The sequence below is a fragment of the Epinephelus moara genome, chromosome 5 (assembly GCF_006386435.1).
Source record: "Epinephelus moara isolate mb chromosome 5, YSFRI_EMoa_1.0, whole genome shotgun sequence".
NCBI lineage: Eukaryota > Metazoa > Chordata > Actinopteri > Perciformes > Serranidae > Epinephelus > Epinephelus moara.
In genome coordinates, this window is record NC_065510.1 from 9,337,616 (window position 1) to 9,353,595 (window position 15,980).

General features: G+C 40.6%; 2 protein-coding genes across 3 annotated transcripts in view; both read right to left on the bottom strand.

Annotated features, from left to right (window-relative positions):
• zdhhc5a (zinc finger DHHC-type palmitoyltransferase 5a) overlaps positions 1 to 4,751 on the bottom strand; it is a 33,090-nt gene extending 28,339 nt beyond the window's left edge. For both annotated transcript variants that reach the window (XR_007569892.1, XM_050043520.1), the window contains exon 1: positions 4,190 to 4,751. The gene's annotated coding sequence lies outside the window, so the exon portion shown is untranslated. The remainder of the gene's footprint in view (positions 1 to 4,189) is intronic.
• Positions 4,752 to 12,830: 8,079 nt separating this feature from the next.
• The window catches only part of slc43a1b (solute carrier family 43 member 1b), a 24,625-nt gene continuing 21,475 nt past the window's right edge, over positions 12,831 to 15,980 (bottom strand). The window contains exons 14-15 of the mRNA XM_050044092.1: positions 13,951 to 14,074; positions 12,831 to 13,829 (exon numbers count right to left, since the gene is read on the bottom strand). Of these exons, the coding sequence (XP_049900049.1) occupies positions 13,617 to 13,829; positions 13,951 to 14,074 (337 nt within the window). The 3' untranslated portion in view covers positions 12,831 to 13,616. The remainder of the gene's footprint in view (positions 13,830 to 13,950; positions 14,075 to 15,980) is intronic.

A 15,980-nucleotide genomic window follows, 5' to 3' on the forward strand; every position in this document is an offset into this window, starting at 1 on the left:
GGGGGCAAACACTTGTTCACACAGGGCCATGTAGCTTTGGATTTTTTTCTTCCTCATTAATAAAACCTTTCATTTAAAAACTGCATTTTGTGTTTACTTGTGTTATCTTTGACTAATGTTTAAATTTGTTTGATGATCTGAAACATTTAAGTGTGGAAAACATGCAAAAAAGTAAGAAATCAGGAAGGGGGCAAACACTTTTTCACACCACTGTAGATGTTTGGTCCGTCCTCTCTACAACAATAAGGCACACTCAATGCACACAGTTAGGGATGATAAAAAGGCTGGAGTGTGATGACAGTATTATGTTTTCCTATGTTACTCACACTGTTTTAAATCTGAGCTGCTCCTGCAACTCGCTTATCTACATTCACTTCCATTAACACAAAACAAAGTGAGAGTTGAGTCTTAAACAAACCCCAACAATAGCCGGTGCACGATAACAATTCTAGGGGAAACACCACTTCCTTAGACAACTCTTGTTGACAGTGTCTGCTTACAAGCGATAGATTGCAGGACAAATGTTTGAGGGTGTTTTCTCTGCAGAAACTTTCCCAGGGGACCAATAACCTTTTTAAGAGCTCAGAAACTTCACCTGCCTTTTGAGCAGAGGAACCAGGGACCAAATTAAGTTCCTTTAGAATAGTTTTGTACAAAGGCTTTAAGGGTGCTTTCACACCTAACTAGGGCTGTAACGATAACCGCATCCCCGCAATACTACAGTGGCGCGAGGTCACCATGGTACAATGGTAGTCTACAGGGATTTTTTGGCTGCAATACCATGAGTGGCCACTGGGAAAAATTGCAAGCCGGGCTGAGCTGCTTTCCTGGGGGCCTGGGCCAAACTAAAAGTTGGGGATAGTTTAACTTTTAGCAGTGACCTGAGGCCAGTGAATACCCGCAGTCAATCAGAAAACAGTCCTGTGACTCCTGTGACATGTTGATCCATGTTACAAAGATTTACTTCCTGTCTGAAACATATGAGCACCCCTCCCAGCTGCAGAGAAATGAACATTATAATTGCAGCAAGCTGCACTTCGCTGTTGCTTGGTGTGTTTACGACATAAGGCAGCAGATATTTCTGAAGTTCTACTAAACATCACAATCTCTTAAACTGAAGTTGCAAAAAACAGACCAGTGTTTCTGCTATGTTCACGTAGCCACTGGATGTAACCTCAGTTATTTGAGTACAAGAACTGCAAGGAGAGGCACTGTAAAGTAGAGGCCGACATTTTTTTGGGAATCTTGTGGGTTTTGGGATTCCTGTGGGATTCCCGTGGGATGGGAGTCAATTTCACTCTTCATCACGTGCATTCACACACAGCATGTGTTCGCAGTATTGAGTGTACACACTGAGCTTTTAAGACAACAGGTCATCTGCAGGAAACCATTTTATAGGACACTGTTGTACATGTCAACAACACTAACGCTTTGGCTGTGCCTCTCCCTTTTCTGAAGTCTCCGCAGAGCTACTACCTGCCCCTCTCCCTCCTCTTTGATCCATCACAGAGCACTCGCAGCTCAGCAGCTTAACCAGAGAAAGCTGTTTGCAGAGACAAAGACAGGCAGAGAGACACAGTCGCTGTACACAGTTGTTCACTTTATGGACTCGAGACTTCAACTCTTCAATCAATAAGCAAATGAGTGCACCTGTTCAGGCGAGGCATGATGGATAGACCTGTCTTCCTACTCTTCATCTATTACTGCTGTCCCATTCATCAGCATTAATTGACCCCTCCTCCTTTTCTCTGCCTCATCCTGTATTGACGCTCATCATGTTATAGCCTTTTCAAACTCCACAAAGTCAAGGAAAATAAATGAAATCTCCTGACAGCAGGTCTATAGCCCAATTAGCATACCTGGTGTCCCACACTTGCATGAGATAAACTCTGAAAAGTCTCCAATAGCATTGCAGTTATTGCATGAAACTGCTCACAAAAAGGTTTGTGGATTATCTTAAGTAACTGGGTCATGATTTCTGGAAAGAGACAGTTTTTCAAAAAAAATTTTTTGGCACTTTGAGCACCACAAGCCTCGAGCACTTTAGTTCTATTATATTCAAGAGAAGGCAGACATCTCTATGGCCGATATCGCCAACACTCTGCAATTCACACAAAAACAATCTCGACTGATGATAGCACTACAGGTAAGAGGAAAAACAGGTATATCTGAATTTGGGGTTCAAACTGTCCCTTTGAGGTAGTTTATCCTACAACATGATTGAAAGCGGTGCCAGAAAGCTGTGCAGGTCTTGTCCGCATTAAACCCCCTATTTACCATGCTCAGGTTAGGATATGCAAATAGTATCCTATCCATCTGGTTAGCCAAAAACATTTTTAATCCTGCCATTTTCTCTGTATTTGCATCTGTATGTATTACACATTTGCGGATACACTAAGATTTGGGCCAACAATTTTTGGTCATGACATCCTGAAATGGCAGTGTCAGCACTCATTTTGTACCTGCTTTTTATAATGGCTTTAAATGTATTCTTCAAAATGGGAATTTCAAGAAAAACCTACTCTTTGAATGGGCTTAATGACTGTAAGCTAATGCACAGGTGTGAGGTGTGTGAATGACAAACACGTGAACCCTACCATGCAAACTAGCAGGGATACAAGAGCTCGCATCTTGTTTATTACCCAATATTTGCCTACACTTGGCAGTCTGCCATGACAAAGCCAAAATTATGGTTTGTATCTCTGTCAAATGGTCCTGCCCAATACTGAACACACACTCCCATACAATACAAGGGATATGGCAACCCAGCCATTCAATAAATCTCAGTCCATCACTTTCAGGGACTACACACAGAATAAGATGGTTAAGTGCTCACTCAAATCTATATTGCAGTATATTGCAGAGGAAATCTGAAAATACATTGGCTCATTTGCATTTCCTCAAGCTCCATGGAGATATAGATATTTCCTCATTCAACCATGACTGCTTTTCCATGTGATCCTATCAACACTATGCATCCTTACTCCATCGGTCAGATTCTCTACCTTACAGTGCCATTAATGCTTGAAAATCCCCAGACACAATGGCACCTTCTTGCATCTAAAACGAGCCTACAGCACTGCCAGCAATTACACATATAAATCCTGGGTGTGTATGGCCCGCTGCAGTCACGGCAGCGCGGTAGCAGCAGCAGTTAGAGCATCGGTATATGCACCAAACCGGTAAAAATGATGCCAGCAACCTCATTTCCTGAGCACGAGTCTCTAATTTTGGATTGCCATTTTGGTGAAATTTTGCAGCATTGAAAAAAAAATAAAATAATAACTGGCTTGAATGGGAGCGCTCACTGACGTCTAAATGCTGGCAAAGGATGCTTTATGGACACAGCTGAGCCAGGTGACACGCAGCCCCCAATTGATTCAGTCAAACGGCCCAGCAGCGCTCGGTTTGACAGCTCAGTGGACACGATTCAGCCCGGCAGATGTGCCATTCAGTTTCGAAACGGAACGCCACGCCAAACCACACTGGAAAATGTCACAATTTAGTGTGGCGGTTGCGATAAGCAAGTGCACATGTTGCAACACCCCATTTAAAGCCTCCTCCCGATCACTGTGGGATCCACTCTGTAAATCGGCGTGGATGTACGATTGTGCAGTGGCTTCTGGGTTTGATTACCGAGCAGCAAAACACCCATTCCCGGTCAGATTTAGGAGAAATCATTTGGCATAACGTTCCGTGCATGCAAGTGAAAGACATCCAGCCCACACTGGACAGTGGGTGATATTGAAGCCGGGGTGGGGACGCGTATTGAGGACGATATAAACGTTACAGACCTGGGATGAGGAGCAAAATTAAGCTTCAATTAAAACTCCTGGTGTTACGTTAACGGTAACGTTAGCTAGCTTATATCAGAATGCTAAATGTAACGTTAGCGAGTCCGTAGTGATGAAAGGAAAGGAAAGTAGGGTGGAGATAACGTTAACTAACGTTAGCTTCCGTTAAAGAGCCACGGTAGCAGCACGATAATGGACATTATCCAACAGGATACATGATAAATGTATTACACATAAGCAGTAGCCACACCAAAGTAATAAAGATTCCTGGTTTAAGCGATACAATTATTAGTAAGGCTCAGTATACTGCACGAGCTTCCTTTCCCATGTAACATTAGCTTGCCTACTCTCCACGGGCTAACCCTGGCTAGCAGCAGGCTAACAATTCACCTCACCTGTGAAGGGTTTTACAATTGCTCTGGGTCCAAAAACGGTGAATGGTATGTGCCACTCCTGGTCGTGTTATTCCCTCTTTGGATTATGATCGGCAGAGACAACTCCTCACATCCATTATTATCCATTCGACTCATTCAGCGGTGCCAGCAAGCTGTGCGGGTCTTGCTGTGATGGCTAGCTAAGTTGTCCCAGCGCCAAGCTAACACAGATAACGTTAAATGTTTGGCTAGCTAGCCAGACACCGATACGTCTGACGTTATTTTACTACACGCAGCTATCTTAACTAGCTGTTAGCTAGGGGTGGGAAGCTGCTTGGTTCCTTAACTTCTTTTAAATAGCTAACCTAGCATCTGTCTGCAGGCCGCTCCACCAACACGGAAGTTCACGAAGAGAAAGGCAAGTGGTTATAATCCCAAAACAACTGTGTGCTCCTCTCATATGTCCACAATACTGGTGGCCAAGAGATTCCCAGAGGCCGACATATTTGTCAGTACTACAAAACTCTAATGCCAGGTTCACCAGCAGAATTGTCGCAATGAAAATAGCGTTGATTGGACAAGAAGGGTGTCAATCAAGCTGCAAGCGTATTCTATTGCTTCTCCAGCCTTGACCCCCCGCCCCTCCTTACAGTAGGCTAAACGTCATGATTGCACTAAATCGTGATTAAATTTATTTCCCAGCATAGCAAAGCACAGTCACTGGCCTGTTGACTGAGGTGCAATAGGTAATAACGCCCTGGTTAATATATTTTATTGTCACTAAGCATGGTTGGCACATAAGCTGTCTCTGACATGAGGTTTTAATCCTCTCATGTGACACACTGACACAGTAACGTATGCTTGTGTGTGTGTGTGTTTGTGTGTGTGTGTGTGTGTCCACATAATGAGAATATATACACACACACACACACACACACACACACGTTGGCAACACAAAGGGGAGATTAAAATGACAGCAGGGGCTATGGGGATAAACCCACACAACCAAGCTCCTCATCATTAACACACACACACACACACGCACAATCTCCAAAATAATAACAAATGTGAATCCTGCCACCAGGAAATTGTACAGTACATGGAATTGGATTGTGACTCACCCTGCATGCGTGTGTGTGTGCGTGCACGTGTTGAAGCCCCTTGGCAGTTGGCATGTGAGGCCATAAAGCTCTTAAACTAAAGGGGCAATCATGGCATTAAAAAAACAATGGCTGATTTTGCGATGACCCATTTCCCATAGGAGGTCGAACAAAGAAAGCAGTTTTTCAATGTGTGTGCCTCCATGTGAAGGCCAGACTGTCACAGGATAGGTCAATTCTACCTTAATACAATATTCACCTGTCCTTTAATATAGAAAAGGAGTACATAGAGGTCACAGAGTTTATGAGTAAACAGCTTAGGGTATCAGTGATGACTACAAATAGTCTTAATCTATCAAAAGAAAGAAAAGTGCATCTCAGTCCATGTGGAAAGGGACTAACACCCATTTTAAAGGACCTTTTACCTTGATGGTTTAATCTGACATCTTGCATCCTATCACCGGCCAGATTTGGCTGATCATGTTTGCCAAAAAATACCCAGTTTTGGGGGCAAAAAAGCAGCTGGAAAAGAAGCAACGTCCAGCTAAATCACTTTTGTTGGTCTCGAATAGCTGCGTGCAGTGGTCAGCAGCTTGGCAGGTGTCTCCCCTAGATATTACGCCATCCATCTTCTCCTCTTCCCAGTGACAAAGTCAGCTTGTATACTACACGTCAGTTTGTTTTAGAAACACGGATATGCATGAAACATTAGTGGTTTGCAGAAACATACCATGGAAACATTTTCTTCTGGCGACTGGGCTGACAGTATAAGTCCTCTTTATGCAAGGTAATAAGTCTTTGATAAGTATCTTTACTGTCGCTGCCGAGCTGGGTAATGTCTGTGCAACACAGTTTGTAGGAAAGAAGAAGTAATTTATTAATCCCTCAGGGGGATTTGTTTCCACTCTATTGTTTTATTTTACACACACACACACACACACACACACACACACACACACACACACACACACACAGCAGGCCTGAAATAGACACACGTGCACAAACAGGACCTACATATGCTTTAATGCCACTGTGGCTGTGAGGGAGAGCAGGTTCGATCCCAGCTCCTCCAGTCCTCACATTGAAGTATCCTTGGGAGAGATATTCAACCTCAGATTGCTCCCAATGGCTGTTCCATCGGTGTGTGTGAGTGTGTGTGAATGGTTACTGACTAGCAGGTGGCACCTTGTACGGTAGCCTCAGCCACCAGTGTGTGAATGTGACGTAGTGTAAAAGCGCTTTGAGTGGTTGGAAGACAACAATTTCAGTCCATTTAATGTATAGAGAGATGTCAGAGTGAGGGGATTGCCTAATAGGATGGTGCCCTGAACAGTTAGGGGTCCTGTGCCTTGTTTAAGAGCACCTCGGCAGTGGCCACAAGATGAACTGGCACCTCTCCAGCTACCAGTAAACACACTCAAATAGTTGGAGCTGGACTTTAATCGTAGACCCTGTGGTTCCCAAGCTGGTTTCACAATGAGGCATCATACTATAAACTGTTGCAAGGAATCTATTTGACTTCCTTGGCAAATTCTTATTCATTAAAATAAGATTAAACNGAGGGGATTGCCTAATAGGATAGTGCCCTGAACAGTTAGGGGTCCTGTGCCTTGTTTAAGAGCACCTCAGCAGTGGCCACAAGACGAACTGGCACCTCTCCAGCTACCAGTAAACACACTCAAATACACTGCTCAAAAAAATAAAGGGAACACTAAAATAACACATCCCAGATCTGAATGAATGAAAAATTCTTATTAAATACTGTGTTCTTTACATAGTTGAATGTNCTATAAACTGTTGCAAGGAATCTATTTGACTTCCTTGGCAAATTCTTATTCATTAAAATAAGATTAAACATGTAAATGTGGAAACAAGAACAGACAGGCAATTTCATTTAACATTTTTAATGGCTTTTAATTCTTTATTTCTCCACAATGAATCAAAGCAACGTTGCAAATCAAGTCAGAAACCAAATAAATGTTACACAAAACACATCTTCCTCCTTTGAGAAAAGTTATTTACACTAAACAGTTATTTTTTAATTATGGTTTCCTGGACATTCAGTTTTTAAAGGTGATATTCTGTCACCTTTTACATTTGACTTTAATTTAATTCTATGATTATTTCATAAAACTTTAGCTCCCTCTTCATCGCCAAAATAAGCGATGACAAACGCTGTTGATTCTGCTGCAACCAGAATCAACTCAATTACTGATGATAAACAATTAAATAATAACACACAATAGGTGAACACAACACAAGCAACACCTGCACATTGTGATGCAATCCAATACAATGAATATACAATAAATACTACCTCTCTAAAGCCTATAATGGCCTGTGTTTCTGTGATGGATTGTGTCATTCTTAAAAAGCACCTTCTTTATATTTTGTGTAGACAGCTATCAGATGAGCAGCGCGTCACAAAACATGACTTTTTAAACAAGGTGTTTTCTTTATTTGTGTGTATGCTGCCTTTAAATCAAGACACTCAAACATCAGCAGGTTGCACTTTGCACTAGAGGTCAACCCAAGGCACTTCCAAAGCATGCAGATTATGTCACAATTTTACATATTATTATGTAACCACTAAAACAAAGCTTATCATTGAACTGTTATCACATTTTCCTATTAACACTGTACAAGTTCTCTATTCACAGGTTTTACTGGAAGCCATGTTGTGCTGTCAGCCCGAAGGGATTCACGACAAATCACAGTTTCAAATCTTTATTCATCATGGTGTGCTGTTGGCTTTGCTACATTCAAGTGCTTCTTGAATTGCAAGAGTAAAATAAAGCAGCTTTTGTTACTATAATATTTCTTTTTATGCTCTATAAAACACTTTATTTTTCTTGAATGAACTCCTTAACTGTGCCTGCACAGGCGAGGAGATGGAGGGATAAAATCTATCCAAAATTTCTGGCACCAAAAGCCTTTCTGAATCTCTATCATTTAACACCAAGATTTAAAACTTATTAAGTCACATGTGGCACATTATGGCACCATATATCAAACTGACAATATGACAGGTGGCACATGGAAAGGCTACTTGGTGCAAATGCTTTGAATTCAGTCTACATGCAGAGAGAAGCAAGCTAACAGTTTTGAAAAGCTTGTAAAATGTGCTTCTTGCTTTATTCTCTGCATTGAGCTTTAATGTCTGGCAGCAGCCTTTACAAATCAAATTGTCAGGGTTATCTGCGTTCTGCTTTGTGTTATGTCTGATTTGGTTTCCTTCATTTTGGGGGAACTTTCTTCTGGGCACAGAAACATGTCATAAAACACCAAAAGTCATTGTCAAATTACATTTGCTGGTTTCATACTAGAAATCTTTTGGCAACAGACAGAGTTGAAGCATTTTTTCAACCACTTAGGGCATTCGAAATAAGTTATTAACATGAGAGTGACATACAAACCTAATCCCCAGAAAAATGTTGGCACTGTAAGTTTCTGTGAACCACAGATACGTTACATTTGCACATTATTGCATGGTGGATGCTTTGAAATTTTTTGTCTCAACAGCACTGTTTTTAGCCTGTGGTTAGGTTAAGGCACAAAAAACACTTGGTCATGTTTTGGCTTAAAATAACCCGTTCTGGGGTCACTATCCCTGCTAGAGACAGAGCAGTGTTTCAGTAAAAAACTGTTGCTTTTCTTGACACAATGCAGCGCCGTCTCGGCAAAAACCAACCGCTTTTTGTGGCACTATCCTCGCTGGCAAAACTAGTACTGACGGCTACAAAACACTCACATTTGGTGCCTTAAAAGCTGCTGGAAACACAGCGCTGACTCATTAAATCACAACCAGTTTTGTTGTTTGTCTGTCTGCAGTGCCATTCACCATTCCCTCAACACCAAATGACAAGGTCAGCTCATATACAACATCACTTTAGAAATGTTGATAAGATACAAATGAAATGTGCAAATATAAATTATATTTGTGTTTATTTTTAGTAACATACAATGCCAACATTTTCCTCTGGCGACTGGGCTGGACATACAGTATCATCACCTTTTCAGTTAATGTGTTACTTGTGAGCAAATAGTTGCTTAATTGCATATCTGGCGGTTACGGAGCAACATTAGCATTCATCTGAAGTTGTGTTCTTGGCCACCTGGCTAACAAAAGTCTATTTTTTACTTTCTTTTAGCTCGGTTTTGGTCTCCACCAACTTCTGAGAAAAAATGTTTTTTAGCTGCTAAATGCTCCTCTGTGTTCACCAGCTAGTTGCTAAAGTGCAGTTTGATGCTGAGCAGGTAGTGTACAGTGGGTTTTTACTGCTTTTTCTCTAAAAAAGAACAGCTGCCTGCTGTAGCTGAAAACGACACTACTGTATCAGAGCTGTGAGAGTGAACCACAACAGGTAAGTTGTGGCCTGGACAGCTAAACAATGAGCTGAAATTACAAACAGCTCCATAAAACTGAGGCAATACACTGCTATTGCAAAAAAAGCAGGTTGAGGGATTTTTTTCATGGTGTTGTATTGAACCTTGTGATTACTAAGCCATGCAAACACAGGAATCAAATAAATATAACCTTTTTAAATGAGTGAGTGAGTGATCGCGAATGGTGGTAGGCTACTATAATTTCATACAGTCAGATACTGACTCCTCCTTTGTTTACAGATAAAACAAACGAAAAATAACTTTCATTTATAAGCTTTAAAGGTGTTGTCCTGTGGATTTCTTTTTACATATTGGACAGGGCCAGGCTAGCTGTTTCCCCCTTCTCCTGCAGTCTTTATGCAAAGCTAAGCTAATCGGCTACCAACAAATTAACACACAGAGACGAGAGTGGTATCAATCTTCTCTTCAGCTATTCTACATGCATGTTGCTTATAATGTTGCTTGTTGTTTTCATGTTAGCATGCTGCATTCAGCAAATACCTTCTTCAAGAGCAGAGACTACTAACCTCAGATTGTCATACTGCATGTTTGCAAAGTTAAATATGGAAGCAGTGGCTGTGGTTGCCACTTATTTTTAGGTCCATTATCTTAACATCACAACTTAAAGCCAGACTATGTAACTGTTGCTGAACAGTAGCCACTGCTGCAGGATAATTGCAACCCAATCACCATGATAAATGTTGGTAACTATTTGCAAACCACAGATATGCTACATTTGTGTGTTATTATGCAGTGGTTGAAACTTAACACTGCTGTTAACATGTGGCTAGGTTTTGGCAACATTTCTTTCTGGCGACTGGGCTGCTAACTGTCACTTAAAGGAGCTATATGTAAGAAGTCTAAAGCAAATAGTCGTAAAATCCTCCTAATATGTCACAGAGACTAAGGAATAATGTTCATATAACATACTGATCTCACCGACAACAATAGTACGGCCAGAATATTTACATCTAAAAAATTATTTTGCGGTCCGCAAATCATGTTTATGTTTTGAATTTGTGTTTTGGCCTGTTGCACCACCTACGGCTGTCTACCAGTCACGCAGTCAGTAGAGTCTCAGCATCAGTTAAAGTTACGACTGAGCTACAGCAGCACGGCAAGCAGCATTAGCAGTGTCCCGGTACATAGCATTAGCAGTCTCCTAAGCTGTATCCCGGCAGCAGCATTAGCAGCAGAGAAGCTGGACTTGCTTGAACGGTCCGCTGGAAAACAGCAGAGAAGCTGGACTTGCTTGAACGGTCCGCTGGAAAACCGAAGATCAAGGACGCGGCGACGCAGCTCTGCCACGGCAGCTGCCCGTGGGCAAACAAATCAGTCTCCAGCGTGCCGCTGTCCAGCAACCTCGAATCTGTAAGGGAGGGGGGGCGGACACGACTCGTGGCAGTATTTTCAATTTGAGTGCATTAACTGTTTTGGCCACATTCTTACATACAGCGCCTTTAAAGAAGAATCATAAAGTCAGCAAAATGACTTTTTGATTATAGAACAATATTTAGTTGAAGTTTGTAACAGTTGCTTACATTTAGCGAGCAAAAGCTAGTGGTCTTACCGGATAGTGTAATGCAGTAGAAGCAAAAAAACCCTGAGTGTATTGAATTGAGCAAAAGTATGTTTTAATGTCTACAAATTTAACTTTCAGTTTGTAGAGGAAGAATGTGTAGTCTATTTCATTTTGTCTTTAAAGTTACACAGTTTCTCTAAACGTCTCATTTTCTTGAGATAAAAGCTTTTATTATGATCATAATTGACTCTTTTTTCAGGATAACAATTTATCTTTTGTCATTTATAGTAATTAATCTTGAAGGGCAGGTTCACAGATTTTTAAATTTAAGTTTGCCTTAAAATGATACTTTCAGACAGACAGAGCAAGACAAACAGGAGAATTACAACAATGCTACAGCTACAGCTACAAAAAAAAGTAGATTTAACTGTATACAGCACCTCGTGAAGCACCTCATCAAGATTTAATGTTGAATAGGATGACCATTGTTTTAAGACAGACTTGAAAAACTGTGAACCTTTCCTTAAAAGTAGACATTAAAAACATGTCTAAATTATATTACTATGTCAAGATGACAAATATTGCTCATAACTGTAACATACAGTTACATACATAACATTCAAAATGCCACTGACAGACTCCACAGAGCATATAAAACTTCATCACACTCGCTACCTGTGCGTTTTAGAATCGATTTTAGGATTTTAATTAGCACTTTTAAGGCCCGGATGGGATTGGCCCCTGAGTATATCGATACATTTTTAAATCCCATATGAGCCTGAGTGTAGCCTGAGATCCTCCAGTGGGCCCCTTTAAGAGATTCCAAGATCTAGATTTAAAACCAGGGGTGACGGGGCCCTGTCGCTCTGGAATGATTGGCTGGAGGAGATCAGGCAAGCCACATCTTCTTCCTGTTTTGAAAGCACACTTTTTGAAATGTGCTTTCACCTAATGTGCTTTTACTTTACTTATTTAAATAAGTGATTTGGTCTATTTTGTAAGGTTTACATATTTCAATTAAATACAAAATGTCACTCAACTGAGTCAAGTAATTCTGACATAAACCGAAAAAGTACCATTTATGTAATTTAACCTAATAAAAACTGAGACAACCTGACTATGAAACTATAGCTCACAGAATTTACCTAAAGTTTATGTCATTATTGTTAATGAAGTCTATAAAATATAGATATGTTAATAAACATCAACATAAATTAAATTCATTTGATTTAATTTAATTCAATGAGCAATAGTTACATAAATTCTCAGACTATTCATATCAGTTTTTATGTCATTTTATTACATATATAGTACTTTTGTACTTTATGTTAGAATTACTTGACCCAATGGAAACTTTATATGTAATTCAAATATGTAAACCTGACATTAGACCAAACATTTTTAGTGCTAATTCCTTGCTGTGTATGGCAAATAATCAGGTCTATTGTTTTATTATTTTAATATATTTTATATTATGTTCTTTTTATAATGCTGTATTTTACTTTTATCTGTTTTCATTTTTGCTCATATTAAACACTTTGCATCTATATTATTATTATTATTATTATTATTATTAGTAGTAGTAGTAGTATCATCATTATACAGTATGTGTAGGCCTGTTTTTTTGGCTTGCAGTTTTGCTGTCAGCTNTACTTTTATCTGTTTTCATTTTTGCTCATATTAAACACTTTGCATCTATATTATTATCATTATTATTATTATTAGTAGTAGTAGTAGTAGTAGTAGTAGTATCATCATTATACAGTATGTGTAGGCCTGTTTTTTTGGCTTGCAGTTTTGCTGTCAGCTGTGATGGATTACTTCGTTTCAAGCACATTCAATAATCTAAAGAGTTCAGTTACACTTTGAAAAATGTCTGGAAATACTCTTGTAGACCGACTGTATGTTATTAGTGGGATAAAACATGCAGAAACACTGTATGGTCCTTGAATTTTTATGTTATTTGTCACTTAATGCTTTGGGGACTGGAAGCTTGTCAGTCCATCACATGTACTCATATTCTCACTTATGGGCAATTTGAGTGTTCGTGGAGAAAGCAAACCCCCACAGTCAGAACAACATGTAAACTCCACACTGGAGAGAGCAGAGCTGAGACTCATGCTGTGAAGCTACAGTGCTAACCACTGAGCCACCTTTACATGTTATTTTTAAATGACCATGTGATGAAATCTAGTGAAAAGTCAGAGAATATATTCCAAACGAAAAGCCTGGCATTAGGTCAAACTGTAGACCTACTGCTGGCGATAATCTTAAAGGTAAAATAAATTTTTGCTGTCTTGTTTTGTTTTTGCTAGATGTCATAGTTTCCAAACCGGGGTAAGGTTGCATTTACATCCTCAGAATATATTTTTAAACTACTAAAAACAGTAGTCAAAACAGACTATTACATAAATTGCTCATTTCAGTCCCATTGATTGTTTTAAGCAGTGTGTCCATTGGGTGTGTATCCATTAGCCGCATGCCCATTGGCTTGGCTCTTCAAATCAGACTGGTTTAGAGGAGCATTTTCTGATTGGCTGGCAGCCAACCTATCACGCTTTGCCTTTGCCCTGATCAGGTTTCTACGGTGATAAAACAGATAGCCGGGCAACAGGAAGCCAGTCAGGGAGAAGATGAGAAGGGCAAAATTGATCTGTTGTAAGGAGAGACACGTCAGTGCATGTGATAAACTTGTTATTAAACCTGCTGTATGTATTTGCATATGTCTGTCTTCTCTTTGATTGTGTGTGTGAGTGTGTGTGTGTGCTCCCTACCCAGTAAGGATCTCCTTTGAGGGGTCCCAGCATCACTATGAACAGAGGCTGTTGGAGCAAGGCGAAGGCAGCGCTGATCATTGACTGCAGGCCTGTCAGTGTTCCAAAATGGTTAGCTGGATACCTAGAGCAGAATGGGAATTTCACAGTTAAAATATTGTAAGCCTAGCACAGTAGAATAATCGAGTACCAACTCCACAGAGCACTGGTGAAAGGTAAATAAGTATATTTACTTGAGTACTTTACTTAAGCATAAATTTGAGGTATCTGTACCTCTGTAGGTATTTGTCTGCAACGCAATAATGTAACCAAGCAGCAACCTGTGGCACTGAAAAATTAAGCCAATGCGAAAGTGCCAAAAACTGCAGTTCACTGAACTACCACTTGAGGTTGGCTCCAAAACAGGTGACATGGTAAAATGCCTGACTTTACAGGATATATAAACGCATTCACAGCCTGGTACAAAAAACAGTTTTGGTCTTTATAGCTTATTTCAACATTCATGACAACTGTACAGGGGGTGAATTTTTATGCAAACCAACCATTTACATTTTATCAAGGCCCAAAGTTACGTATATTTAAGGGTGGGGCCACTTTAGTGACAGGCTGTCTGCAAGGCCTTGATACAGTTTATGAGTCAAACCATCCACAGCTCCAACCTCTCCAAATATGGTCACTTCTTGCTCCAAAAATCCAAGATAGCAGCGGCTGAAATGCTGAATCCAAGGCTTCAAAACAGCAGTCCACAAACGAATGCGTGATGCCATGGTAGCTATGTCCATTATCTATACAGTCTATGTAAATAAACATGTTCACAGCCTGGTACAAAACAGATCTGTAGAGAGACAGATTTGATTAGATAGTCCATAGGGACTTGGTTGGGTTGGGAACCGGAGGGTCGCTGGCTCAAGTCCCATCCGGACCAAAAATGGAGCATGGACTGGTAGCTGGAGAGGTGCCTGTTCGCCTCCTGGGCACCTCAGAGGTGCCCTTGCGCAAGGCTGAACCCCCAACTGCTCAGGGTGCCTGTCGAAGGCAGCCCCCTGACTCTGACATCTCTCCATTTAATGCACGTAGAGGTCCTGTTTGTGCATGTGGGTGTATTTTCGGCCTGTGTGTATATGACAACAGAGTGAAAGAATTGAAATTCCCCTCAGGGATTAATTAAGTATATCTTCTTCATCTTCTTCTTCTTCTAATACTACTACTACTACTACTAATGATAATATAATAATAATACATTTTATTTTCAGAGCGCTTTTCATAGTACTCAAAGACACTTTACATTAGTTAAAAACGATCATAATAAATTATTATAAATGATCATTTTAACTCACCCATTTAAATGCTATTAAGGCTTAAAATTATGCACATTAAGGGGTATGGGATCTTTAAGTGACAGGTGTTTGCTGTCTTTTGACAAGGCACTACCATGGCAACAGCGCTGGTTTGATTATGTAACCACTGTGTAACCCCAAATTCACTAGCTGTTCCTATTTCAGTGTGTTTTCAGCATAGACTGTAAAAATAATGGACTCAGCTACTGCAAATTCCCCCACTGGTTTTTGGACTTCCAATTTGAAGCCTCCGGTTCCCCACTTCAGCTTGTTGCCATCTTGTTTTTTGGAGCCAGAAGTGACCATATTTGGGTGAGAGGCTGGTGCTGCAGAGAAGCAGGGAGTGGATCTGACAGAGATGCCCGTCACTCAAAGCGACACACCCTTATTTACCGTAAAACTTGGTGTATAAGTCGCACTTTTTTTCCCTTTTTTTCATCTAAAAAGTTGGGTGCGGGTTATAGACCGGTGCGACCTATAGACCAAGGCAAATGCTGACACAGGTAATTTGACCCACAAGATGGCGCTAAGTTAGGCTGACCAAACGTCCTCTTTTGCCCAGACATGTCCACTTTTCACGTCCCGTCCGGGGCGTCCGGGGGTCTTTTATAAACTGATGATAATGTACGGTTTTCCGTGTGTTTGTGTGTGTGTGTGTGTGTTAGAGTGCGGCACGGGCAGCATATTTCTGTC